The sequence below is a fragment of the Bemisia tabaci genome, chromosome 3, assembly GCF_918797505.1.
Source record: "Bemisia tabaci chromosome 3, PGI_BMITA_v3".
In the NCBI taxonomy this organism is placed as follows: domain Eukaryota; kingdom Metazoa; phylum Arthropoda; class Insecta; order Hemiptera; family Aleyrodidae; genus Bemisia; species Bemisia tabaci.
The window spans coordinates 47762633-47789866 of NC_092795.1; the positions used below are offsets into that span (position 1 = coordinate 47762633).

Consider the following 27234-nt stretch of genomic DNA (forward strand, 5'->3'; position numbering starts at 1 on the left):
TCCGAAATTGGAGAAAATGCAGGTCAAGATTAGTGAGTTGGGTGCTGATATTGATAAGGCAGGTGAAAAGCAAACAACCTGCTAAAGTGATAGCGATAAGAAAAGCTTGACGGTTTTCTGCTCTGCAGTCTCTCGCTTGCCGCAAAATGGCAAATTGCGGGCGTATTTTCAGATGCAGCAATTTGAGTACATACATGAGTGCTTCAAAAAACCGGTCAAGGACTCGTATCAAAGCACAGGGATAGGCACAGAATGGCAATTGATACTCACGGTCGAAATTTCAGAAATATCCGTGCGGAGCAAACGTCACTTTTTGCAGCACAACATAGGGAAAGGTGCACAAAGTATTTCACAAAACACCGAGATCACTGGTCACTCACAAAATTAATAAATTAGAAAATAAACACCCACACTGAACCGAAACACGAAACATAAACACTTCTCTGAACACGGTCGGTATTGGACTAGGCTCATTGATATTTTCCCATTGCTTCAATGGTGCTCGATAAAGCTCGCGGCTTCGCAGAAAAGTAGTGCTACTTTTCCTCGCAAAATTAAGTGCGTTCCGAGTAAATGGAAAAACTTTAGCTTTTTGTTTTGAACTTTGACATTAATTCAATTGTTAATATGGGTTAAATGGTGGAAATTAAATCGAAAATGAGCGGACGAAACTGAAAAGCGTGCGGATGAATCTTGGCACGCAGCGATGATATTTTACCGTCCGTGCCGCGGTCGCCGCGGATACGGAACGGGATACGGCTCTGCAATAGCAATGCATTGCACGGGCTTGAACGGAGGGCGTTGCCTCTACGTACCGCACTAGATCTTCTTCCGATAGATTACAGATTCTTAGATTCGAGGGGAGGGGTGGTTACCAAAAAAAAATTTGGCCCTTAGGAAACCCATTAAATTCCGCAAAGGTCACTCTTCCCCCTCCCGTCTGTCGTTCGTGTAAGACCGCAGACGCAAGTCGCGCTGCAGAACGGTACTTGATACACGGAAAAATTCCAATATTAAAGTTTTCTTGATTTTTCTTTTCACTTGGGATTCTGCTTGTACGATACAAATTAGGATGCTCTCAGAATAATATTGTCCTGGTCAGTGGAGGGCCCTTATTGATTGAGTCATAATATTTCATCTAAAATATTCCTCAAATTCGCACTTAAAAATAAGTCTTTTTTGAACAATATTTTGCCGAACAGCTGCTCATCATGCTATACAAAATAAATGCGACGAGAAACCCAAAATTCTCTCTTCCGCACCAGCACTCTCAATTTTCTTAAGGAATTTTTTTTTTAAATTGAAGAATTTTACTTACCTTCGTCATCATTTTATTTTTAGACTTAAAATTAGTCACGACAGCAATGCGGATGGACACCGAAAAAGCGCCTTCAGAAGACGGAGTACGTGATAAACACGACAGCGTAATTGAAATTGCGTGTACGCCCAAGTGAAGGCGCTTTAATCGCGACAACATTTTGCAAATTACGTTTACGTGCCTTACATTTGGTGTGAACATTGAACATCAGGCGATGAACTGAGAATTTTCTTGAGATGACCATTTTCCGTGTCAGGATCCAAGCGGTCAAAACTTGTGTCACGATTTTGTCTACATATCGTCTGGCTCTTGGACTAGCATATTTTGACTATGTGCATCTGAATAAATGATGAATATTTTTTAGAGTAAAATCTACTTAATCTGATGAAAACGTAAAAAAGTTTTAGAAGAATTTCTGCTTTCTTGAGAGTTCTTTAACATTTCCCCCAATATTATAGATCTTAGAAATTAAAGTGGACCTTTTAAAAGTTTTTTAACACTTTTATCACCTAACTCTCATAAAGTTTACAGAAAAACTCTACCCCAAAGGACCCCTAAGGAGACCCTTAAAAGGGTTGCATAGGAAAAAAAAGTCAAAAGTTTTTTCAAAAGTTGTTTCAATAAAATTTACGAGTTTTTTCAAAGATTTTTTAACAGACTTTGCTACCAGGGCAAGAGCAAACAGCTTTGTCACTGGCTTGACAGGCCTAAAAATTGGTTTTTGGAAGGTTGTAAAATTTTGGTTTTGAGTGGCTTGGTCTGAAAATTTTAAGGTTGCCTGTCAAAGATGGATAAAAAATTTGTTTAGTTTGTGATACGTACTAACTGAACAAAATTCATCAGTTACAAAGATTTGCACTCTTTGAAGTCTTAATGTCCTGAGTCACCTTCATTACAGTTTTATCGTTTTTTCTTTCTCCCGTTTAGTTGCCTGACATAAAATCAATTCTTATTTAGCATGTCCTGAACAATTTTCCAAGCTTCATTTTATTATTTTCAAATTAAAATCATTGATGAAAAAATTTAATCACAGAACCTCTACTTTCTCTCAGCAACGTTAGGTACTCTGCACATGATGTTTTCTATCACCTTACCGAGTGCAAAAGTCAGTACCCTCATTCAAAGGCATACCAAGCACTGAGCGGTTCAAGCAATGAATAGATAACATAAATCATCATGAAATAACACACCTGTTTTTATTTTAAATCTTCAAGACCATATGTCATAACTTCTAGAGTGGGGAAGACACTCTTGGAAAAAATCAATAATCAAGGTAATTCATGGAAGCACAAAGAGTAAAATTGAATGAGGCCAATACTGTGTTGGAATTGAAAAATATGTTACCAAATGAACAAAAATCAATGAGATTTAAATGGAACTTTGGATGGATACAGAGCTTTCTCCTTAGAGATTGGCAACCCTGCTTGGAAGACTCATGACCAAATGGTAACACTTTGCACAAGAAACCATTCATCACTGAAAAGAAGCTTTCCTGGGAGAGGAAGGGGGGATGGAGGAAATAGGGAATTATAAAATCACACTTACACTTCAGTCAGTGCTGTTCATGCATTAACTTCAGTTCAAAACGACTATGTTGTGATCTCTGATGTTACAAGCAATGATCTACGTATTTAATTGTGCGGCTAAATATGAAATTTGATCAGTGTTTCTTGACATCAAGCGATCTGAATACTTCGCTGCTGTAATTGAAGTTGTTGTTCAAGTTTGTTTCATATCACATATTCATGCAGAAAATCTCCTAAAAATTCCCCATAAATGTAGGAAAATTATAGTTTTTTTACCTGGCAATTTTATTTTTTCTGGTCAATTTTACTCGGCAGTATTATTTTACGTTTAGAATGGGAAATTAAATCAAATAAAAATAAATAATAAAAAAGTCATAAAAACTGCGTGTGCTGTCAAAGGTAAAAGAAAATAAAAAACATATTGGCTAATAGTCTTCAAATTTGAATTGACTAGAAAAAAAAGAGAGAAAAAAATAGCAATTGAAATTCCCTGAGAATCTATTTCGGATAGAAAAATTTAAGTCTTGACTAAATTATTAATTGATCAATCTAATTAAGTCTTGACTAAATTATCAATTGACTAATTTAAGTCTTGACAATTTAACCTTGACTAAAATTGATACAAAAAGAATACTCTAAAATTGGGAAATGCATTATTGAAAGCAGGGGCAAAAAAAGTTCTTTATATTTTCAAAAGTCTACTTTTAGAAATGTATACAAGAATTACTGAGAAAAATATATTGGGCATTTTCTGCAAAAAAAAATCTATTATACCTAGTCAATCCACAACAAAAAATCTTTGACATTTTTACCTGAAGTTAGGGAAACTTTTTCACCACTGGAACTTTGTTTCCAGCCCATTTTCCCAGTGATACCAGATGTAATGATTTGTTATTTATTTAGTGAAATTAGAGGAACTTCCTGAGATTTTTTGTCTTTTAATCTTAAGAAAAATATAAAAATGAAGAGAGTTCTTATCTTAATCTCTTCCTTTTTTTTCTTGAAGACATTTTCAGGGTAGAATAAAGGGTTAAAATAATTTGTTCACAAATATACAAATTAATTAGATCAGTTTTACTAGGTACATATCACTTTACAACAATTAGTATAAACAGTACTTTATAACAATTCATAAAAAAAACATTGAATGATTGATCTAGTCTTGTTGCATTTCAACCATTCAAAATTTAAGAATGTACATCCTTCTCCCAAATGCATTTAACGTACGACGTCAAAGAAATAAAACAGACCAGGTTGAGTTAATTATTGTGTCTTCAAGATACTTGAAGAAAGGAGAGCAGTTCTTGCAGTATTCTGGAGAATGGGTGATGATTGAAGAAATTTTAGATTCTTCTCTTCGTTATAATTCGGTGAGCAACGACTCCTTGATTTCGGATAATCCTAAATAAAAAAAAAATTATACTTGTATTTAATGAAATTAGAACAGGACAGGGCAACATTTGGACTACTGTTGTCTTCAAGCTACCATTAGAACAAAAATAACAAACACAAAAACATGAAAAATGCTGTGAGAGGATAACCGCAATTGGCTGGTACAACAGGTTGTGATTAATCCTATTTCACCTGTACAGCCAACTAAATATTGCAGCCACACAAGATGGCTACCTTAAGATCTGATCTAGTAACAGTCAAGAGCCACGCATAAGATCCAGCTTACAGTCAAAATTATTCCTTGCATAAGACTTACCATTCATCATGCAATTAAACCTATTGAACCCTTTTTCTTGAGAGACCTTAAAAAATAATTTTTCTGATACTGTGAAGCTGTGTCAATTTATTCTTGCATCTTTTGATAGCACAGATTAATAGAAAACAAAGCTTGGCATCCTATTTTTCCGACAAGTGAATTAAATCCAACCATATGGCTTTTACCATTCCTCTCAAGTCTCCTAAAGCATTCGTCTCAGGAACACAAACAAATTCTAAATTTTATCTCTTCCAGATAGGGTGCCGGAGAGCCATTAACTGGTTTGAGCTGCTAAAAGCTAACGACAAAATTACAGCAAATGCATGTGTTTGCAGAAGAGAGAATCAGATGATCTTGGAAATACTGAATGATCTGTCCGCCAACACTCTGATCACTGTGGTTGATTACGGTCAATTGTCTCTAAAAGAAAATAGCTTGACTTCTGGTAATATGTGAATCCTAAATAATTCATCCCCCCCCCCCTTAATTGTAAACAAATTACAAAAGGGGGGAACCGCACATTCGCATTAAATCCCCCTAGAATTCATTACAAAGGCTTTACATTTTGGTAATTAAAAATAATTGGTGAAGAAATTTTGGTCATGAAAAAATTACGTGGAATGCTAACTAATTTACAATTTAGGGTCAAAAATAAAATTATCTGTTGTCACTTTACGTTAGGGGAAAAAATACTAATCCAAATTGGTACTGAAGGAGTTATCCGTTACTTATACTCCAAAAAACCCAAAAACTTGGGTAAAGAGACTCCGGGCAAGTCACCATCCTCTTGCCAAAAACCTCCAAAAGCTCTTCTTTGTTCCCCTCTTCAGTGGAAAAAGAAAATATCACACTACGACAGTTTCCATTTCTGTCATAGAGTACCCCAAGCGGACCAAAGAACGGAACTCTTAGTCGTTTACACATTTACCTATTTAACAAAATCTCCAGGAGGTCACAGACAGGCTGGCAGCCCCTCATCGGACCAAAACGCACACCGTACCATTTTTTTCCTTGTAGGTATGTGCCTCCAAAGTACATGAAATGACTCCTTGAGGGGCGGGCAAGTTTGATTGAAATTCACGTTGTCTTCTGAAAATGAGCTAAAATTTTTACCTTGAAGAAGAAGAAAATCGAGTTATCATTTTCTTCCATACATGGTAGGTATGCCTATGAGAGGCACCAGGAACGCCTTCCAAAATTATTGATGCAACCCGCACGACTCCGAAGTCAGCGGAAACTTTCTTGAAGCGTCTCCTAAGATTTTCCCTACGCAATAATCCCCTTCAAAAATGAATGATGCAACAAGCGCGTCCTGTTTGACCACGAAAGCTCCTCAGATGAGAAGTCTTTTGGTCTGGTCAGAAAAATATTCGAACTTTATTTTTCATCTTCTCTTCTCATTTCCCGCATTGACGGAGGCGAAATTTTTTGGAAAGCATGACGCGCCCGGCCCAATGCTCTCACTGAGGATCAACCTGTAGATAGACTGCTAAAAATATTTAGGAAACAGATGTTCGGGCTCACTGAGAATGAGGCCAATTTCCGAACTGATAGTACGGGATCAGAATGGAAAAAGTCAATTATGACTACGAGGAGGCTTTGTACATTTCCAAATAAACAGTACCGTCTTTGTTGTACAAGTATTCCTGAACGATCATTCATAATGGAAGGTCATATTCTATTCGCACTTTTTTTTACGCATTGGGCCGGGCGCGTCATGCTTTCCAAAAAATTTCGCCTCCGTCAATGCGGGAAATGAGAAGAGAAGATGAAAAATAAAGTTCGAATATTTTTCTGACCAGACCAAAAGACTTCTCATCTGAGGAGCTTTCGTGGTCAAACAGGACGCGCTTGTTGCATCATTCATTTTTGAAGGGGATTATTGCGTAGGGAAAATCTTAGGAGACGCTTCAAGAAAGTTTCCGCTGACTTCGGAGTCGTGCGGGTTGCATCAATAATTTTGGAAGGCGTTCCTGGTGCCTCTCATAGGCATACCTACCATGTATGGAAGAAAATGATAACTCGATTTTCTTCTTCTTCAAGGTAAAAATTTTAGCTCATTTTCAGAAGACAACGTGAATTTCAATCAAACTTGCCCGCCCCTCAAGGAGTCATTTCATGTACTTTGGAGGCACATACCTACAAGGAAAAAAATGGTACGGTGTGCGTTTTGGTCCGATGAGGGGCTGCCAGCCTGTCTGTGACCTCCTGGAGATTTTGTTAAATAGGTAAATGTGTAAACGACTAAGAGTTCCGTTCTTTGGTCCGCTTGGGGTACTCTATGACAGAAATGGAAACTGTCGTAGTGTGATATTTTCTTTTTCCACTGAAGAGGGGAACAAAGAAGAGCTTTTGGAGGTTTTTGGCAAGAGGATGGTGACTTGCCCGGAGTCTCTTTACCCAAGTTTTTGGGTTTTTTGGAGTTTATATCATCTCATTTTTGCAAGAAAACTGTTATTTTACCAAATGAAGTCCCGCACTTGTGAAGGAATTGGATTACATTTTACAATAAGGAACCATTACCTCTGGCTCTCCCATAGAAGCACATATCTGCATAGGGAAACCAATAGCATGTATTCTGTTTCTAAAATGGACCAGAAATAGTGGCTCCTAATTGCAAAATGTAATCCATTTAATGCTTATAGCTATGAAGTGGATATCTCCTTGCTGTGTAGCAAAGTTTCTCGGATCCGTCTTATTTTTTTACACCCTTGACTGTCATTTTTAATTAATCAGTTCAAAGCTATTTCGACGATTAATCATTAATTGTTAGATCGAAGAAGAAATTTTCTTCGGAAAGCTATGGCTGAATTGACTTTACAACTGAACTTGTGAGAGCATCAACTGAGGCAAATTTTGCAGAAAGTTATACATGGTAAGTGATAATTATTTCAACGCTCTCTTAGTTTTAAAAAGAGATGAGTTTTAAAAATCAAAATCTACACAACTGTAGATATCCCTGAAAAGAAATACAATTGTAGAATCCCAAGAAAAGAAAAAGAAGAAAGAAAAGAAATACGAAGAAATTCAATGATAAATTGCAACAACGGTAGGTACTTATTTCAAATTAATTGCTCTAAAAATTGTTCCTTCAATGAGTAAATAGGCAACATTCTCAACACTACAATGCAATAGAAATAATTTTACCATGGAATTGAAATTCAAAGAAATGTGTGCAGCTGCTTGAGTAATAGAAGTTTGGAAATCAGGGCATTCAACAGCTTCCCAGACCTCATTAGTGTTACAATCTAAAAATTGTAAGGATTAAAAGTGTCAAGCTCTCAAAATTTTTGTTCTCTGATTATCAAGAAGCCCTGCTAAAAATGTTCAGTGTCATTTTTATTTTTGTTTGTGAAAGGAAATTATTTTAAGATTTTTTGGCATTCTTGGTGTCCTCTGAGACTCTGAAAATTTTTGTACTTTATTTTTCATCAAATAATGAACATTTTCATTGTAATTTTTGTCTATATTTAGGAGAGTACATTATTCGATGATTATCTTCAGTATGTATTAGATCTTTCCCCCAGCGACAAGGTTTACTGAAATTTTATGAGATCTATATAGTTCTCATAGGTACTGACCTGCATCATGGTCATAGTATCATCTTTGAGGAGTAAATGAAAACAAATTATTTTCTCTTGGTTCCTCAATTCAGGGCTCTGATGAATAAACCCTGTTAGACAACAATGTTAGTGGGTAAAATTGCTCCCTCCAAAATCCTTTAAGCGGTATTAATTTAGTGGTAAAGTTATCAACGACCCTCATTGAATCTCATCTGGTTCACTGAATTTCTGAGGGATAGACAGGGTGACAGGTTCTGTAAAAGTTAGGAAATTAAGCCCTCCTCACTGTGAAAATATGTCAGGTAGTTTTGCTGCGGAGCATTGAAATTCCTTCTCCCAGTAAAAAAATTGGACTTTTCAGTTTAAAGAGACTAAACACTTAAAATTAAGTCAAGTAAAAACTTGAAATTTTTGTGAAAAGAATTTTTATCTGAGACACCTAATGTCAAAAGAGGACATTCCAAAATCAGGGAAAAGTTAGTGACCACTACGCTTAAAATCCCAGAAAAGAATTTTCTGCGCATCGAAGTCATTAATTACACAATTTTCAGAAATTATGTTGAATTATTTATCAGCAGAGAAATGAAAAGACTGAAAGTCTTTGAGGATGAACTTTGTGGATTGCGGTAAGTAGTTTCCCAGTTTGGCCATGGTATTGATATATTCGTTTCGTCATTAATCATTATCAATAAAAATATCCCTATCTACCGTAAATGTTGGAAAACCAGTGTGCATGTAATCTGGTAATCCTTAATTAATCAACTGTAGATTTCTTACCTGCTAAACTGCCTGATGAGTTGAAAAAAATGTTCACTTAGAGACAGATTCTTATGTCCTGGTTCATGCTTTCGTAAGTTGAGTTGCACTGTCAATTCCGTCGCATAGCTTTCAGCAGAAAATTTCTTCCTTGATATGACGTTTGATGATTCATCGTTGAGATAGCTTTGAACTGATTGATGATGAATGGAACTAAAAGTGCCATTAATCGATGAATCAGAGATCAAAGTAAGATGTGAAGCTATAAGAGCAGGGAACGTAACGGACAAAAGTGAACGTCTGTTCTACGTGTCTAAACTGAGACTTATCTGAGAAATTTAGCGACACCACACAGAGGTTTTCACTTCGTAATAAAGCTTAAAATTATTTATCACTGGAGGAGTTTCTTTAGTAAATTAGCATGCTTAAAGGTACATCCTGACGTGAGAGAAAAACAATGGTATTGGTACCTGAGCGTAAGTATGTATGTCCTTGAGTGTTAACGTAGAAAGACTCTTAATAAACATTAAACAAGGAAACAAAACTGGACGAAGGTACTGTAATACCTAATTTACTTTAAAACTGCTAAAAGAAGAACCAAAAGACAAACCTCACTTATCTTAAATGTGTAAACACTTGGTATCGCTCAGAGCTCAGAAAAACCTTGAGCGAAATGGACTCATATCCGTAGAACTTGAGGAGTAAAAAGGCTGTAATGCCAGAAAAATGTGAGCTTCACGCTCTTAAATGGATTCAGGGTCTCATAATTTTAGTGAAGCGACTTTAAATCACTTGATTTGAACCAAAAATGAAGAGAGAACAATGAGAGAGTAGAATGGTGAGGTTTTGAGTTCTAAGATTGGATATTCAGAATTCACTTCACGATGAGGCGATAAACTTCTGCTCCAGGTTGTAAAATACGATGATAATGCTTGTCACAAACATTGTTGAAGTCGTAAATGGATTGAAATGATTGAAACCAAATGATTCCGTATTGTATCGATCGTTTTTGTTGCTCTGTGAAACAGGAACTAACCTAACATTCGTGGTTTGTTTTGTTGTTCCGCTGGTGAGATGCTGACTGCAGAGAGCACTAACATTGTCACTCTACCGTGTGTATGTGTTAGTAAATTCGGGTTTTACGATTTTCGGGACATAATCAAAGCTACAGCCTAAACGGTAAAAGTAAACCCCTACTCATATATAATTTTTAGAATCCTCATAACTTCAGGATGTTCCCTCGAAATAACCATAATTTCATTCCAGAATAGTGTAAGCGAGAAATTCAATGATAAACGTCAGCAGGTCGGGTCGCCCATTGCACCCGAAAAGCCGTTTAGACGCAATATTTTTCTTAGGATGCCTTGGTTATTAATGAAACTTAAACGCGCACTACACGAGAACATGACAATTCTTTTGATATAACATTATATAGGGCTCCGATGTCTCGTATTCTCCATAGCTTTGACAGAGCGTGAAAATGGTCAAAGTGGATACTTTTTGCTATTTTAGGCACATATGCGTAATTATCTCTTTTAATAAATCATCAACCTCCTTGGAACTCAACAGTTCGTTAGACGGGACCGAGATGCATCTTTAGACACCAAAATTTCTGAAATCCGTCGCTCCGTTGCTTTGAAAAGTTTCTGGAACCGCAACTAAAAACCCAAATAAGCCAAGTTCGTGTAACTATGGTGTCGTTGCCTCGACCGGGCTGTGCTGTGCTGTGCTGTGTTGCCAATTGTTGGAGGATAGGTTACTTGCCCGGTGGTGGCTACCGCCACTCATGATAGTTGTGTCTTATTACTGTAAATGCAAGAAATAAATTGTCAAGAAAATTGGTCACATTAGTTTGGTCTAATATTTTTGTCAAAATTTTGGTACTGGGAAAATTCTCATTTAAGAGCTGACTACTATACACCTAAAGGTGTATACCACAAATTGTCTCCTTTAAAGGGCCACAACTTTATCTCATTTAAGAGATTTCTACAGTTAGCCCAAAGGCTAGCAAGTAGGGGGTGTCAAGAGGAATGTCAGTAACTATCTCAATTAAAAGGTCATTATTATACGCCCAAAGGGCTTTACAACAGTTTCTCTCAAGAAAAATCAGTAGAGATCAATCAAGAGAATTGCAACAAAAGGTCAAAAGATTTGGTCACATCTATCTTGATTGACAAGAGTTTGGAGAGGGGGGAACCCCCTCTCCTAAGATCTAGAAAATCTGTCACATCTATCTCAGAACAAGTTCTAAGATAGGAGGTTTGGGAGCCATGCACCACTAAATATTGTCACAAAGGAAAAGGTCTATCGGGATTTCACAATCCAAAAGAGTGCCATTTGTCCGTATGTCAAGCCATGTATCGTAATCCAAAAAAGATCCTTGTCTGATGTCGTGTAATCCGTCCTTCCAGTCTGTAATCACCATAAGGCTCTACTTATTCTCTTGTTTCTCTTTACTCTGTCCTTCACTATTCCGATAATCAATTGAATCGATTGAAAAAAGATAAGGCCCCGAGAGAGCGTCTTATCAGCCTTTAATTGCCATTGAGACATTGCATAGGCAACAATTGTACAGATAAATCACTTGAGAACTCACGAAAAATTCTCAAAAATCGTCAATATCTTCGTAAAAAACCGAAAAAACGAGTTCAAACTTTCAGGGGGTACACAACCAGTTAAGAACGATCACTTTGTCATTAAAAATTCCCGAAAAAGACCTAATACGAACATTTACAAATTTCCAAGCCAGAGCGTGTTGCAGCAAGCAACCGCCCGGCTCCACTACATGAACATGACTCCCTAAATAATTCATTGAAAGCTGTAAATCTGAAGAAATTTTGAAGGACCTAAGCTCAGAAAACTCATGAGTTCTAAACAAAGGCACAAAACTGTTTGTCTTTAAGGCTCTGTTAAAAGTAAATGATTCGATTATACTACAAATAAAAAAAGCCCCACAAACCCGTTATGGGAATGTGTGCTCACATCAATTTCCCATTTTTTATTGCATCAAACTTGTCTATAAGTTCAATGTGTTCTACATAAAATTTTGATACTGCTAAATTTTTACACTATCTGGTAGTCCATTGGGCAAAAAGCCTTAAAAACACTTGGGTTGGATTTTGAAAAATCATTTTAACCAAACTTGCATCCAAGTGATGATTAAATGCTAAATTTAATGAAGAGATATCCCTTGCTAAACTTTAACCTGAGTGACATCTTGGTCTAACTTTTTCATTTATTAAATTTGAAAATTTATGGGAACGTACCTGCAAAAAGTTAATAAAGCTCCTTGACTCCGTATTTCTTAGATTTGGCTGAATTTCCATTGGATTTATCTTGGAAGAAATCAGCCACCGACTCTGAAAAAAATAATGACATCCAAAAATTAGACAGTAAACTCAAGAAAACTACATCGAAAACTCAGCGATTACTACAGTGTGAAGTTTGCGGTAAATATTTTGACCGGCCATCGCTCTTGCGAAGACATATGAGGACACATACAGGTATGAAGTTCATGACTGAAGTTAGATCATATACAACTATGGAATGTGTATAACCACTAAAAGGAGGTATCCATGACTATAGAACCAGATTAGAAATTAAGCAAATAGTAGGATAACTAAAATTCTTTGAAAGACATTGAGGATACGGCCATCTCTTAGTAATGGGTTAGTTGTGCTGGTCACAGAATCGTGGTTCGATGCTTGATTCTTGTAGATTAGCTGAAAATAATAAGATCTGTCCAAACCGCAACTTTCTATATTCAATATTAACCAAGATATCGCCCTTTGAAAAGTCAGGTTTTTGAGGTCATCCACCGCAGCAGTGACACCCTTGCTTTCTTCCTCTTTTGTTCGATCAGTGATGCAGAGGGTGCAACGCGAAACTTCAAGGACGTTAAACGTAAACAAACTGGAGATGAACTGACTGATCGCCTAATTTCTTTGCAGCGAGTGCGTTATTGAATGATAAAAAGACCTATATAGTGCAAATCCCTCCATTTCTTGAGTTTCTTTACGTTTAGCGTCGTTGGAGTTTTGCGTTGCATCTTCTGCATCGCTGGTCAAACAAAAGAGGAAGAAACCAAGGGTGTCACTGCCGCAGTGCATGACGGCAAAAACCTGACTTTTCAAAGGGTGATATCTCGGTTAATGTTGAACGTATAAAGTTGCGGTTTAGACAGATCTTATTATTTTTTACTGATCTACGAGAATCAAGCATCAAAACATGATTCTGTGACCAGCGCAGCTGACCCATTCAGACCTTGTGGAATCAAAATTCTCATTAGTACAAAGTAAAAGCCAGTCCCTTGAGAAAACCTTGATAATTCCAAGAAAATCAATCCCCCCCCCCCCCATCATATGTATTATTCAGGGCCCAGCGTTGTTGGCGAATTGACGTTATAAATTGCTTTATACATATTTGTGGAGGAGAAAAGTTTGCGTAGTGAAGTGTTGAGAGGGATGCCCCGAAAATAAATGTAATAGAACCCATCAGGACACTTTATCTGCCACAAATGCCTTAACACACTGACTGCCACAGTGATTTAGGTACTTATTTTCCCCGGTACTGCAGCCTGTTGTTTTAAGTATCGTTAAAATAAAAAAACAAAGTTTCAGTGGTTCATTCTCTCGCTACGGCCCGGCCAGTTGTGAGCCACATAACACGAACACGCAATGGCAATGTCGTGGGGCATATACACGGCTTTGACAGCAGCAGGCCCTGGCAGAACCCTTTGAGGCCGGTCGTGGCAGTCAACAAGTTAAGTTTATTAAAAACGTGGCAGATTTTAATTCCTAAGATTGTGTGGTAAATATTTCACTCATTGATTAGTGTGATGATTGCAGGAGAGAAGCCACACATCTGTGATGTTTGTAAAAAAGGATTTTCAACTTCAAGTTCTCTCAACACTCACCGACGAATACATAGTGGTGAACGACCTCACCAATGTTCTATCTGCTCAAAAAGATTCACAGCTAGTTCGAATTTGTACTACCATAAAATGACGCATAGTAAGGTAACTATCATGATGCTGGGAAGGTCAATTTTAGAATAATATGAAAGAATTATTTAATGAAAAAATTAAAAGCAGTGAATACTTGAACCAAACGGGTATCTTTAAGACATCACATGAGCGCTTAGAGAACAAGGCGCATAAGTGCAATTTTTGCTTTTTTAAAAAATGGGCGTTTAAAGTTCCGAAATTACACTGCGCTGTATGGCAGAAAGAAAGTTCTGACTCACTTTCCGATGTTTAAATATTGAATTTTTATTGTGAATTTTTTGCAAAATATATTTTAAGACAGGTTAATCACTGATACTACATTTTTTTCAAAAACTGCACTTATGTGTTTTGTCCTTCGAGGCCTTTTTACATGGTAAAATCACCTCAGAGTTGTAACATAACATCTTCATAAATAGATTAATGATCAATCTCGGACTGCGCATCTTTAAAATCAACTTTCAAACAATTTATTTGATTCAGAGATGCAAAAAATTTACAGCATTATAAAAAAATAATAACACATGAGAGAAGTCTACATATCTTTTCAATGAAAAACAAAAAAAGTCCGAAAAATTTTGCGGAGCAAATGGAAATGAGAATCAGTATTCTACGATACGAGACTTAAATAATTTGTATATATTTTAAATGGAGCCTACGTAGTGTTTTACTTATTCCTGCTATATGCTCTGTTGATTGAACAAATCTACCTCTTAGAAATGAAGAGTGACAACTGCCTATGTTATGTCTAATACAAAACAAAAATTGGTATTATTAATCATCAGTTAAGTATTTTTCTTAAAAATATTACTTTATTCAAGATGTGTCCAATAAAATTGAGCATGATATTTCATTTTCCTTCCTTTCCAGGAAAAACCACACAAATGTCAAACGTGTGGGAAATCGTTTCCAACACCTGGAAATTTGCGAGCTCACCAGTACTCTCACTCGGGACGCTGGCCGTTCACTTGCAATATCTGTGGGCGTGGGTTTGGAAAGCAAACCAACTTCCGGAATCATCAAGCTTTACATGCCTGATGAAGCCTATCTTTTTAGAGGGATACCGATCAACAGTTTTGCCAATCAAAGTTTTCTGAGAATTTTCTTGACTCATTTGGGAAAAATCACACAAAATTGCAGGGAGATAATTTAATCAGATGCTCCTGAGGAATATAAAACATGACAGGAATTTTTTTCAAATATGTTTTAGATACCTGTGCATTTTTCACGTTATATATTGATAAACAGTACAGATGTAAGAATAACTACTAACCTCATGTTTCCGCTGCTACCATAGATTTGGCAGTTAGACTGGCTTGATGACTAGTAGAAGTTGAAGATTTTGTGATCTCTCTAAGTAACATTGTTGCATAGCTAGATGAGGGAAGGCACATTTTAACTGTAATAGCTTTGAAAGATCCACCTGAAAAAATCAGAGACAACAATTTCTGTAATTACAGTCTGTATATCCTATCTAATAATAAGACATTGTTATGTTTAATGAAGATAAATTTAATCCTGTTTCAAAATTTGTTTTCGACCAAGAGTGTTTTTCTTTTCTCTTAGGAGGGTCTCATTTTAAACTTAATGTCTAACATCTTTGACTCAACAGTTTCCAAAATTATTATTGGTGATGAGGATCTTAAATCTTTGAGGCAGGCTAGTGAAAGTCCATAAATTCATCTTCTCATAAAACCAAACAATTTTCATCATTCCATCTCTACAATCTCAGAGCTGACATAGAACTTAGAAACTGGGATGGAAAGGATGACAGGAAAACCAGGAAACATCCAAACTGATCGGACAGTAATTTGGGGCAGTTGGTCATCTTAATTCTCCTTTTTTCCTTTTCCCAGAAAAAGCTCAGAATTACAGGGAAAAATTGGATCAAATAGCAAATAACTGGCCAAAATAAAACTTTCTGACCAAAGTCAGCAATGTGAACTCCCTCACAAAATAAGGCAACAGGACACGATTACAGCATACGGCTAAATTTTTCTGTAGTCCGCGCCACGAAAAGTGGCGGGTGAGGGGCGGAGCGAGTCGGCCAGTCTAGTCTATCGTTGAAGGGTTGAAGCGCAGGTATTGGCCCAGTCGTTACCCTGTCGGAACTACGGGCCAATACCTGCGCTTCAACCATTCAACGATAGACTGGACCAGCCGACTCGCTCCGCCCCTCACCTGCCACTTTTCATGGCGCGGACTATAGCATGACATTCTTTGATTGATATTCTTGGTCTATAATGGATGTTCTAGTTGAAAATGGACCAAAATTTACATTTTCAAGTGATATTTTTCCCGAACCCAGAGAAGGGCCCCTGAGAGCCTGTCACTTTGAGGGAGGAGGGGGTGTGTGTTCTTGTAAGACCTTTCATTTTGGCTGTAACTTTCTCAATTACTTTGTCAGCATAAGTGCGCTCCTACTTTAAACCACCAATTCTGTACTTGCTGTCAAGTCCCGATTCTGTATTGGGTAGCACAAAAAATATCGGTGAAATATTACCTTCTTCACTTTTGGGTGTCGGCAAGCCTTTCAATTCTTCCAAATCCGATAAAATCAAGTTCTCATTTACATCATTGTATTTCATAATTGACCATGATACATCTTTAGGAATGCACATCATTTTTCTGTATGATCCTGGAGTGAAAAATAACCTAGAAAATGAAAGACAAAATAATACATTAGTCCTTGAGTAGTTGAGTATCTAATATTCGTTTACCCTGACTAGCTTTATTGGTTGCAAAAAATTAATATTCATAGCACTTCAGGTGTACCTCAATCATTAGTTTTAGAAAAAACAGAGGGTAGTTTTTTTTTGCCACACAATGAATAATTTGTTTCGTGATTCATTGTTATATATTGAAAGTATGTTTTAAGTTCATACAGAAAGATTTTGAGGGGTGAAGTCAATCCTGATCGGCTTCCATAACAAATTGTCTACGCTTGATTATTAGAATTTTCTGTGTTTCAAGTGCTTAAGCCACTAAAAAAATTTAAAATTAGCAATATTTTCATCTCTAAAGCTAATTCTATCAAAGTTAAGGACAATAGAAAAACACATTACCCTTAAATTATGTGGTCAGCTGACCTCTCAAAAAACAGAAAATTCCCAATTTGTTTCCATGGATGCACACTGGAATATAAAAAAAATTATCAGGGACGATTACTCTGCCAAGGGGGGGGATTTTAACATTTAGATGGTTTCAAAATGCAAGGGAAACAGGAAAGGCTCACATACAGCTGGCAACCCTGCAGTGTTAAAAACCCTCGCTACGTATTCTAACAAAGAGCTTGGCATTGTCAAGGAGACCAAGACTCAGAGGAGGCTGTAAGTGATTAGGTAATTGAAAAGAGATACATAAAAATCATTACTTGACACTTTGTTTGAAGCTGGCAGAGGTGAGATTATCTTGCTCCAGAATTTCTTTGTACCAACTCCCGATCACATTGTCTGGGTATTCGATGTCATGCCCTGGTAGAGGGTATATGATATCTTCCATCCTTGCAGTCTGGAGATCTTCTTGCGTTAATTTTCTTACATTTAACTTTCGTGGTTTGATATCATCTGCTACGGAATATTAAAAAATATAGATTAAAAATGGCACGAGTATCAGTAGAAATGATTATATAATTTTAAAGCAAGTACACTTTATGCTTCCTTATAAGTGACTGGATCTGTAAAAAAGGACCGTTACTTCCTGCAGAAAATTTTCTGTGAATTTCTTCAAAAATTTATATGACATTTTGCAACAGCTAATGAATTTTCACCTTGGAACTTTAGGACACGTATCTCCTTCAATTTTTGAGCTTTCAGGGTCAGACTTGCACCAAAATTTCCACATTTTTTTCTTCCATGTATTTACAAAAAGCCAAGGAAAATTTTCTTCTGGAAGGTGAGGTCCCTTTTCACAGATCCGGTCACAAATATAATGTAACTATTACTGCAATGAGCAATGTGTGTGTATGGTCCTTTGAATGAAAAAGTGTTTCTGTAGAAAGAAAAAATAAGCATCCAAGCTTGAAAGAAAATTGGTTGGACTAATTACTTAAGTTTGAAGTTGAAACGTACACATAAACTGTGCTAATTTTTGTTTCAAGATATTGAGGCGATTACAGTCAATATAATCAGCAACTCCTTTTCCTTAACAACTACTGGATTAAAACTCAATTTTTTTATCTACCTGACTTGTTCTCCCCGTTTTCTTTCTCATTTGTGCCAGAGTCAGTCTGCAGCACACCATCTGCAGGATCGTTTGAACTATTATCCGCATTGGTTTTATCCTTGAAGGAAATAGTTTTGCTGTCAATGACCGATCTTGATTCTTCGGTCACTTCACTTTCAGGGTCTAGAATTGCTTCCGGAAGTAGCTCTTCCCGGCTGGTTACAACCTCTAGATCTATATCATCTGCTAGAACCAAATCTCCAGCAATTGGTGCCAGCCCGAATTCTTCAATTCTGCGTGAGACGATCAGATTCCAAACATATGACTGATAACCGTGGACATAGAGTAGAGCTGTGCACCGAGGTAGCTGCAAAATCAATGGGATTTTCTGTTAGTTTAATATTTAACCCTTCCAGATAAGAATCAAGTCAGACGAGATTTAAACAACTATCACCCAGTTGGAATTTCAGAGACAAACTGCAAGTTGTCTTGGGTGGATAATTTTCTGAAATTGTTGATGAGATATGAAATTTGAAACGAAGCACAACCTGTGTACTATGTAGGCAGGAAAAAAGACAATATTTTCTCGATTTACTTTATAAAAGGCAATTGTATTTTATATTGTTCAATTTAATCCATTGAGCATGATTCTGATTGAAGTATTGATACCTCGAGGAACAAATTGATTAAAAAAATCGATAATTTGTAAAAAAAAAAAAAAAAAAAAAAAAAATTGAAGTTAGGCAATGCAATGCAGATGCAATCAGAATACTCTCAAATGAGGTCTGCTTATAGCAAATTCTGAGCGATTTGAATTTTAGGATAAACTTAAAGACTGGGAGATATCTTTTGAACTATACTAGTCGCTGCAATCACAAAAAATGTAGAGAAAAATATGCAAGGTAGAAGAATGATTAGGGGGGATCATTGATGATGAGTGCATGATATTCAATCACAAAGAGTGATTGGGGGACAGTGTTGACCACTGTAATTTCTTCTTCTTCATCTTGCTTCTTCATCATGGAAAGGGCAACCCCAAATTGCATGACTCATTCAACTGATCCACCACTGTAAAAGCGTCACGAGGCGATTTGAAACCTAAATTGCTCTTTACCATTGAGATCTCAAGATTGACACAGTTCCATTCGAAGCATGGCTGATTGAAATAGAAACTACCTTGTTTAGGCAGGGAATGAGCCAAGAGATCAAAAATTTTCATGGTTGCTCTAAGATATAAAAAGAAAAAAGGGTGGTAAAAGCAACTGATAGAACAAACTGGGCGACTGAAGACTCAAGAGGCCTCTGGTGGCCATTTTCTGAAACACCCACATGGGCCGGGAGCCCGTTGCTGTAAAATACAATATTTATCGATAAAAAATTGGTATGTGATTACCCTGATTCATTGCCACAGTAATGTTAAATGGAGTGAGGTTACATAATTTGAAATAGAAAGAGAATTTGAGTGTGACCTTACATTAAACTACTTAACCTGACTCACTTGAACTCTTGTCAGTCAGTTTTGACTGAAAATCAATCTAGGAACAAAATCAATCCATGAGGAGCTCACTACATTAAACTGGGCCAATGACTGTTTTCATCTAAATTCTCATTTCACAAGAAGATAGTATTATTTTCAGATTTAATATTAGTGCCTGCAGTCGCTTTTCCAGTGACATTTCTTGTGATATACTTCCCACTTGCTGTCCAATTTTGCAGGATTATTGAAAAAACTTCCTTAAATTATGTGAAAAAGAAGAAAGATGGAGGATTCTAGATATGAGACTTACTTTCTCTAGAGAATTGAGGTAAGCGGTTGGTCCAAGTTTGTCCAAAGCCAGTAGTAAATTTCCTTCAATTGATTTCTGAGGTTTTCTTAGACAGCGCAGAGCAGCCTTTGTATCTCTCGTGTTCCACCAAGTATTCCTGGCTTCACTCATTTCAGGGTCATTTTTTTCTCTTGGTCTTGGCTTTAAAATCAATTCAACTGCCTAAAAGAACATGCAAAAAAAAGGAAGATTAAAACAAGAACTCGTGAGCGTCGTTAACGTCACTCATAAATTAAGGCTTATTGCTTATTTTTAGTACTTTCAGGTTATCAGGATACACATGAAAATTGTAGCAGTGAGAGGTAAATTTCATTGATATCAAATTAACCATAAACAAGGCACAATTTTCAACAATTTAACTACTTTGCTATACATTTTGTACTTAAATTTATATGTACATAAGAGCCGCTTTCACAGCGCTCTCTGGCACCCTGCAACACTCATCCGCCTAACTACCCTATCCTCCCATAGATTTTCTAAGAGTCCATACTCTCTCATTTTTTGTTTAACTCTCTATTACCATTCTTTTACTGGGCGTCCCCTCCGTCTCCTTCTAACCTAACTTTGTGCCTATAGTTAATCTTACAACAACAGAACAAACCAGGATACTTAATTGAGAAGCCGGAATCTGCGAAAAATTTCGTTTCAATAATCCAATTTTGCTACTGGATGATCACTGATAATTGGTGACTGATTTTAGGTTGCTGGTCTTAAAAAATTGAAAACAATTCGACACTTTTCCATGAGGGGTCTAAATTCTCTGATTTTCCAAGAGGAGGTTTCGTCACTCTGTTGATATAGAAGCGAGCCTTCATTTTTACGAAAGCCCTGACTAGCATAAAATTATGCATACAACAGGGCTCATCTTCAAATATAGTTATACCTTTATGTAACATACTGCTTCATCGATCATTCTTCCTAATCTCGAAGAGAAAACTGCCCACAAAATTAAAAAAAGAGGAATCATGATGAATTTAGAGTAATTACAAACCTCTTTCCAATTTTTTTGTAGAATAGTTTTACCAATTACATGAGTGGGTGCCACAACAGAGGAACCAAATCGCTGCAAGCCGTAGTAATTGATGAATCCGCGCTGTTTAACAGACTCTATTACCTCGTTGATTTGACCATCATCAGCCGTGACATTTCTAAACAGTCAATTACGAATTATGAATTAATTTTGCAAATCCTAAATGATAAAATTATTAATACTGTGTAGGTGTATCAAGTTGAAATGTAAAATAAGCTACTGAGGAAAAAATAACCAGAAAAAAAAACTGACAGACATTCCAAAAAAGGTACCGATTGGAATTTTCAAACACCTTGCTAATTGCAATTTCCAAAATGGAATTACTTTATGGAGATACAACAACATGAAAAAACGATTCCATCCTCAAAAAAACTGGAAACTTTTTTAAAAAAAAGTATTTTACAAAAATACATTTTCTGGCTGCCCGCCATACAACATAGCAATAGACTCACAGAGGCTGCATAAAATTCTTAATGGGTAAACAGGTTTCTGCCATTTTCTTCGTTAAGCAGCTATCCTTAATTTAGACTGATTCCAACTTTTCAGCCAAGTCTGTGGTCACTATAGCTATATACTTGGCATTGGCCCTCTTGCCTGACTTCATGGGGAGAGATAAACATATCGAAGGCCAAAAAGCGAAACCAAGTATCTGTGTTTAGGACGTTGCAGACTTCCTGCCATACTTCATTTTCTCTTTGGAAAACTAGTCAACTTAATTTCTTGAAAACTTCCTTCATTTTCGTTTACCCACCAGCGGGACATTTTGTGCACCAAGCGATAGGTTGGCTTGTTCTTCTTTGAAAAATAAAATAAGAGCAAAAATTTCAAAGTGCTGCAATGGAGCTACATGGTTTCGCATCGATGATTTACAAACTAAAATGATGGTGGAATATTACAATGAATCTGACCTTAAAGCAATTCTGAACTGATTTCCTCTGAGGTCGCCAAGTTTGAGCGGCTCTTTCTTGTAACAGTAATGTCCGCACCAGATGCTTCTCAGCCTCATGTTAGCGATTCTATCTGCTTTCACTCTACGCACTGATATCCACTGAGTTGTTTTCGCTCGCTTGTCTTTTGTTCCAGCAGCACTGATGAAGTTTGGTTTCAGCCTGTAGTTACAAATTCAACGCTACATTTTTAAAAGATCTGCATTTCAAAGGAGGGTATTGAGGATTTGAATGATATCCCCAGAATTTAGAGATGGATACACCCATTCCTATTCTTATGCTCATTGATTACTTAATCGGGATCAAAACATATCAAGAATTCTTCTTTTTTTTTTTCAAACCTACTCGCAAAAATTATTGGATTGAATATAAGCTTTGCATCATGATGGTTTTAGCGCTTGCCAGAGTAGCAACAAGTTTTTCTATAGATTCTAGCCATGCAAATCATACCGAAAGTGAAACTGCAGGCACGGATATCTACTGTTTCAAAATCTCTAATCTCATTGTATCTTTTTAAGGGAGAGTAAACCAATGCTATCACTTAAAAATATCATAGATCGTTCCTCTCACATTTCTTCTACATTTTCATCATTGCTTGCAGTCTCTTGATATTCGCAGTTACTTTCAGTACTCATTGCTGACGTAATATGAATAATTTTTAGCAAATGTCATTTACAGGAAAAATAAATATTGATTGTTTTTGTATTGTTGTATACTATTAGATTCATTATAGAGATGTTTCAGGGGGAATGCTGACGCTGTACTGAGCACCAACATTAAAAAAATAGATAGTATGAGAGAGTGGTCTTTCTTGGACCTGCATGATACATTGCCTGCATTTCTTGGATGTACATGATATTGTTGAAAAGTCGTAAGATCTCATGTATGATACCAAATATAGTTTGCAAATCAACCCTGCAGATTAGAGAGGCACCCTTATAAATAATAGCACAACATTTTCAACCATACCTCAGCAAATGCGCAAGCAAACTAACAGTTTGTGAATGATCCATATTTTCTTTATGCAAAATGAAATGGAGATACTCTCCACTAGTCCATGTCTGCCGATTCCAACGATCTGTGAAAATTAAAAGTGAAAAAAATTACAGTGAATATTTACTTAAAAGAGGAGAAAGATATCAATTGTTAGCATTGACGAAAATCTTGATGGATCTCGTAAGAACAATCTTTAGAGGAAACCTGCTATTAAAGTTATTTTTGGTCCAGCAAAATTACAATTGAATTGATGATTAATTCTGTTTGAACTTGTAACATTAGATTAACACTTCAAATCCAGTAGGAAAAATTCTATGAGTGTAATTGTCAATGTATGCCAGTATTGTCAGTGGGTTAATAGAGAAGCTTTGCTTTTTATTTAAGACAGCGGTAGCAGCGAGACTGGCAGCCAATTTTGCGGAGAATAAAATCATCCCAAAGTTTCTAAATTTCTGCTTCAAAAAAATTATCTTTTTATTTTTTCCAGACCAGTTAGAAGTCTATCCTTTCCTTTTTTCTTGTTTCATTTCCTGTATTGAATAGCTTTTCTGCTACCATGCAAAATTATAGAACCATACAGTTTGAAAACATGCTGTTTCAAATTTTTGACCAATCAAGTTTGGTGCCAATTAATTCTAACAGAAAAGACACATTTAGACAGGGCTGCGCGAGGCTGGTTTTTTGGGTTCGAGCCAAGTTCAAATATTTTTTCACTGTTTTGAGCTAAGTTCAAGCTTTTTTGAGCTTTGCAAATGACCCTTGAGCCGAGTCGAGTTGGGGCATTTGGAGTTTTAACATGTGATTTTACAATCGAAAAATGATGACAAGACTAAGAATAGTCATAGTATGATTAAAATATTTGAGAGTTGGACTATTTTGGTGTTACTGGCTTAAAGAAGCTCGAAAAACTCGAAAAAACTTTTGTTACTGGCACTTGAGCTGAGTTTGAGTACTCGATACTCAGTTCGAAATTTGAGTACTCGCACAGCCCTAATTTAGAGCCTAGAATTAATTTTTTGTGGGAGAAAAGCAATTAGAATATTATAGTCAGACAGTTTGCTGAGTAAGTTTCAGAGAAAAGGAAGTGCTGCTTTTCCAAATGATTCAATTTAATTACTTCCTGAAGCTTACCATCAATCTTGGAGTTAATGCCAATTTCAATAAACTTCTCATTTTCCTTATCAACTGTATTACTAAAAACCTTTGCTCTAAAAACAGACTTCAGGAGTTGATGAATCTTCTTCCTTTGTTCTTTGGCAAGGGCTGTGACCTAAAACAGACAAGGAGGTAAATGTTACATTTGTGCTTTTTCTACTGAACTTGATCTCATTCAGCATTTAAGTTTTTCATTTTGATGTTGAGTTCTTGGCTTAAATCGGTATTAAAGGAGGTAGGTTTTTCTAATTCTTAGCCAAAAAGAGAAGAAATAAAGCAATATATAAAAGCATCAGATGGCAAGGTCCTTTTTCCCTTCGAAGAATAAAAAAAAATAGTGATTTGTGACATTGCAATTTACAGGTATGAAACCAACAGGAAATTGTTGCAAACCAAAGTATTTCAAGACAAAATATTCATCAGACGCTACCCAAGAGGATAACATGCATTAAACGATGCATATATAAAATACTCATTTCTTTTATACCCAGATGAGACAGTGGTCACTCTCATTTGTTACCAGACAATATATTGACCGTGTAAGTCGGCAATCACATAACTTGTTTTCGGTGTCTGAAAATCTCCGCCTCTGTGTTATTTTTTTAAAGGAGAACAAATTGACATCATTCTTCGAAGTTTTTGCAGAATTTTCTTCGCACAGAGAAGAAAATTCACGGCAGTTTTAATGAATTTCCGTTGAGTAGTTTTCCGTTTAAAAAATAAAGTATGACAGGAAGTCTGCGATGTCGCAAACCGAGTTATGTGATTGCCGACTTACACCGTCGATATGTAGGTGAGGATCTCAGACATGGTCCCTGTGGATGTTAAGACAAACTCAGTTTTTAATCAAAGATTTAAAAAAAAAATTAAAATTCTGAGTCTCACTTACATTTACTAAAATGGTCTTGGTTTTATCGTTTGCTGCAATCATTTCTTCAAGTGATTTTAGATTTTCTTCAGACATGACAGTTAGGATTTCTTCTTTGTCCGCTGGGGTAGGTTCACCCTTTTTCTCCGGTGGTGGTGCAGCTAAAGACGTTAATTTTGCAATGTTGCCTTCTAGGTCTATCTCATTCACTTGAAAATCAGAGTATCTAAAATAAAGAAAAAAAAGACATTAGTGAGTAACAAAGAATGAGCCACAGTGCAGGAGATATCTGCGTCAGGTCTGGACTATCGATGACATTAGGCAAGTAAGCGTCTGAACTTGAAGAGCTCAGGGAAAAAATTACAATTGTAAAAAGGTTCCTTCATTTTAGTTGATAAACTTTAACGAGTTAATTACTCAAGATATAATGGTAGATGCAACTACATGTGATAGGTAATTGCAGGACTTTTGACATTAGCGACCATTTTGTTGCTGCATTACTGTCATGCAATTAAACGACTTCAAATGTTGATCATGTGAAGGTGAGAAATCTTACATTCTGTGTAATATATTCTTACGAAACTACAAAATTTTTGGTAGAGACCATCTATGAAACTTATATTGGTTTGATTGATTAATACTATCAAGCTCTACGGTTTCCATTTGCAATAACGTTTGCATTGAATTTGACGACACATTTTTAATTACTTGTCAGTAGTGATCACAAGACAAATACTTAAAATAATCTCACGTTTATTGAAGAACTTTTTTAAAGAATTCAGCAGTTCCTACTAAAATCATAGAAGGATGAATAAAAGAAGAGTCAACATGGAATCAGCTACTCCATCTTCCACTTTCAATGGTAAATTCGCGTTGACCTTAGACGAATGATACATAGTTACCATTGAAATATTCCCACAAATTCTCAGTCTATCCTCTAAGAATCAATATGAATTCAATGTTAACTGTGAAGACAGACTTCTATGTTTCGTTATGCATCAACATGGTAACATTCTACACCCCTTTTTCATGTGGAATCGATGTTGCTTCCGCAAAACATTAGATAATCTGTCTTATTTGCATGTTTAGATAATTTCTACCAAAGCGTTTACTGGAGGTATTATGCGCAACTCTGACTTGGATTAAGAAAAAAATAATTCTATTTGTTCACAATTCCTTTCGTCAAATTGGAAAATCAATTTCAAAATTTGATTTTTGAAGAAAGTAACTGAGTTGATTAGAAAAATCAATTAAAAAAAGCCAAAACCCTAGATTGTGTCAAATTCGTGAAAGACATACCTACACGTATATGGGCACTAGGACTTTCAGGCAAGGCTTCAATTTTACGTAATTCAGTGCGCTCACAATTTCCGTTAATGGTCAAATGAAACTTTTGCTTTACATTCTCCAGAGCTAACTGATCAACCAGTGAGATTGTCTGCAAGAATGGAATAATTTAGAAGCAGAATTGTATGATACATGCAAGCAAAAATTACCACTTGACCATCCGGAGGATATATTTGATTTAGACCGATTCTACAAGGTACTTGAATAAGGGATTTGAATAAGAACAAACCTCTGTTTGATCACAGCTTCAAAGCCAGGGACAGAGCTGACGTACTGAGTTATTCCAACATCTTCCTCTGAAAGACCAGAATGGATTTGATCGCAAGGTCTCTTAGCGCTGCACAACTCCTCACTATTGGCACGTTTGCCGTTTGTTCCATCAAGCTCCTCGGTGGGTAGTTCCTGACCCGCGTCCAGAGTAATGCATCCCTCGTTATCATTTTTTGCTGGTTCTTCTGCAACTTCTGGTTCACATTCGTCTAGAGTGATAACAGGTGTTGCTGAGGATGAGTCTCCATCGGCATCCAAAGTAATTAAAGGTGTGGAATCTACGGATAGTTTCGAGCTTTTCTCATCGGCCAGTGTGATTACGGGCACTGCGTTGGACATGATGAGATTCTGAGATCTTGATCATGCAGATACGTACGGTTCTAGGATAAACGGTGAGTTATTCAGACGATAAGTAGCAAAAAGAAGAGCAAATTAGTGTCGTCAAGTCCTTAAATTAAATAATTACTCACAAATTAATATAATTTCTAATGACTGTCACACACCACACACACCTCCAAACCACGTGTATGTAAACAAACACTAACAGAGTAAACAACCGAACGGGTCAACAAGATGGAGGATCTTGACGTCACAGGTCTGCTCCATACAGAGCGTCCTATTGGCTAATTTTAAAGTGATGACCGGCGGGAACATGAAGTCGGACCAAAGTTCGCGAGCAGAGGGGAGCAGCGAGGAGAGGCATCTGCCAAATACTGTCCTCATCGAGCGCAAAACCCCTCTTCCAGGTTTTAGGGAAA

At 36.5% G+C, this 27234-nt stretch overlaps 3 protein-coding genes across 8 annotated transcripts in view; 1 reads left to right on the plus strand and 2 right to left on the minus strand.

Moving 5' to 3' along the window:
- Positions 1–650, minus strand: part of beta-Spec (spectrin beta chain) — a 113953-nt gene extending 113303 nt beyond the window's left edge. Inside the window, exon 1 of one of the 5 annotated variants that reach the window (XM_019041596.2) lies at positions 271–650. The gene's annotated coding sequence lies outside the window, so the exon portion shown is untranslated. The remainder of the gene's footprint in view (positions 1–270) is intronic. The other 4 variants (XM_019041598.2, XM_019041600.2, XM_019041603.2 and 1 more) reach the window with 4 other exon arrangements.
- Positions 651–2495: 1845 nt separating this feature from the next.
- Pus7 (pseudouridine synthase 7) lies at positions 2496–27018 on the minus strand. Of its 2 annotated transcripts, none has more exons than XM_019041770.2 (13): positions 26436–27018; positions 24881–25085; positions 23968–24106; positions 22810–22918; positions 21802–22002; positions 20855–21011; positions 19825–20025; positions 18056–18404; positions 17247–17439; positions 16377–16528; positions 15147–15296; positions 12138–12230; positions 2496–4245 (listed from the first exon to the last, which is right to left on the minus strand). In XM_019041770.2, the coding sequence occupies exons 1-11, from the start codon at positions 26813–26815 to the stop codon at positions 15148–15150; spliced, it is 2235 nt and encodes a 744-aa protein (XP_018897315.2). In that variant the 5' UTR covers positions 26816–27018; the 3' UTR covers positions 2496–4245; positions 12138–12230; position 15147. The 2 variants fall into 2 exon arrangements, with proteins under 2 accessions (XP_018897315.2, XP_018897314.2); XM_019041769.2 differs by having other exon boundaries at positions 17247–17442; positions 26436–27017.
- On the plus strand, positions 12237–15140 carry LOC109030684 (uncharacterized). Its single transcript, XM_019041771.2, has 3 exons — positions 12237–12374; positions 13719–13888; positions 14744–15140. Exons 1-3 carry the CDS (start codon positions 12359–12361, stop codon positions 14909–14911), a joined length of 354 nt encoding a protein of 117 aa, XP_018897316.2. The 5' UTR covers positions 12237–12358; the 3' UTR covers positions 14912–15140.
- Positions 27019–27234: the final 216 nt, after the last annotated feature.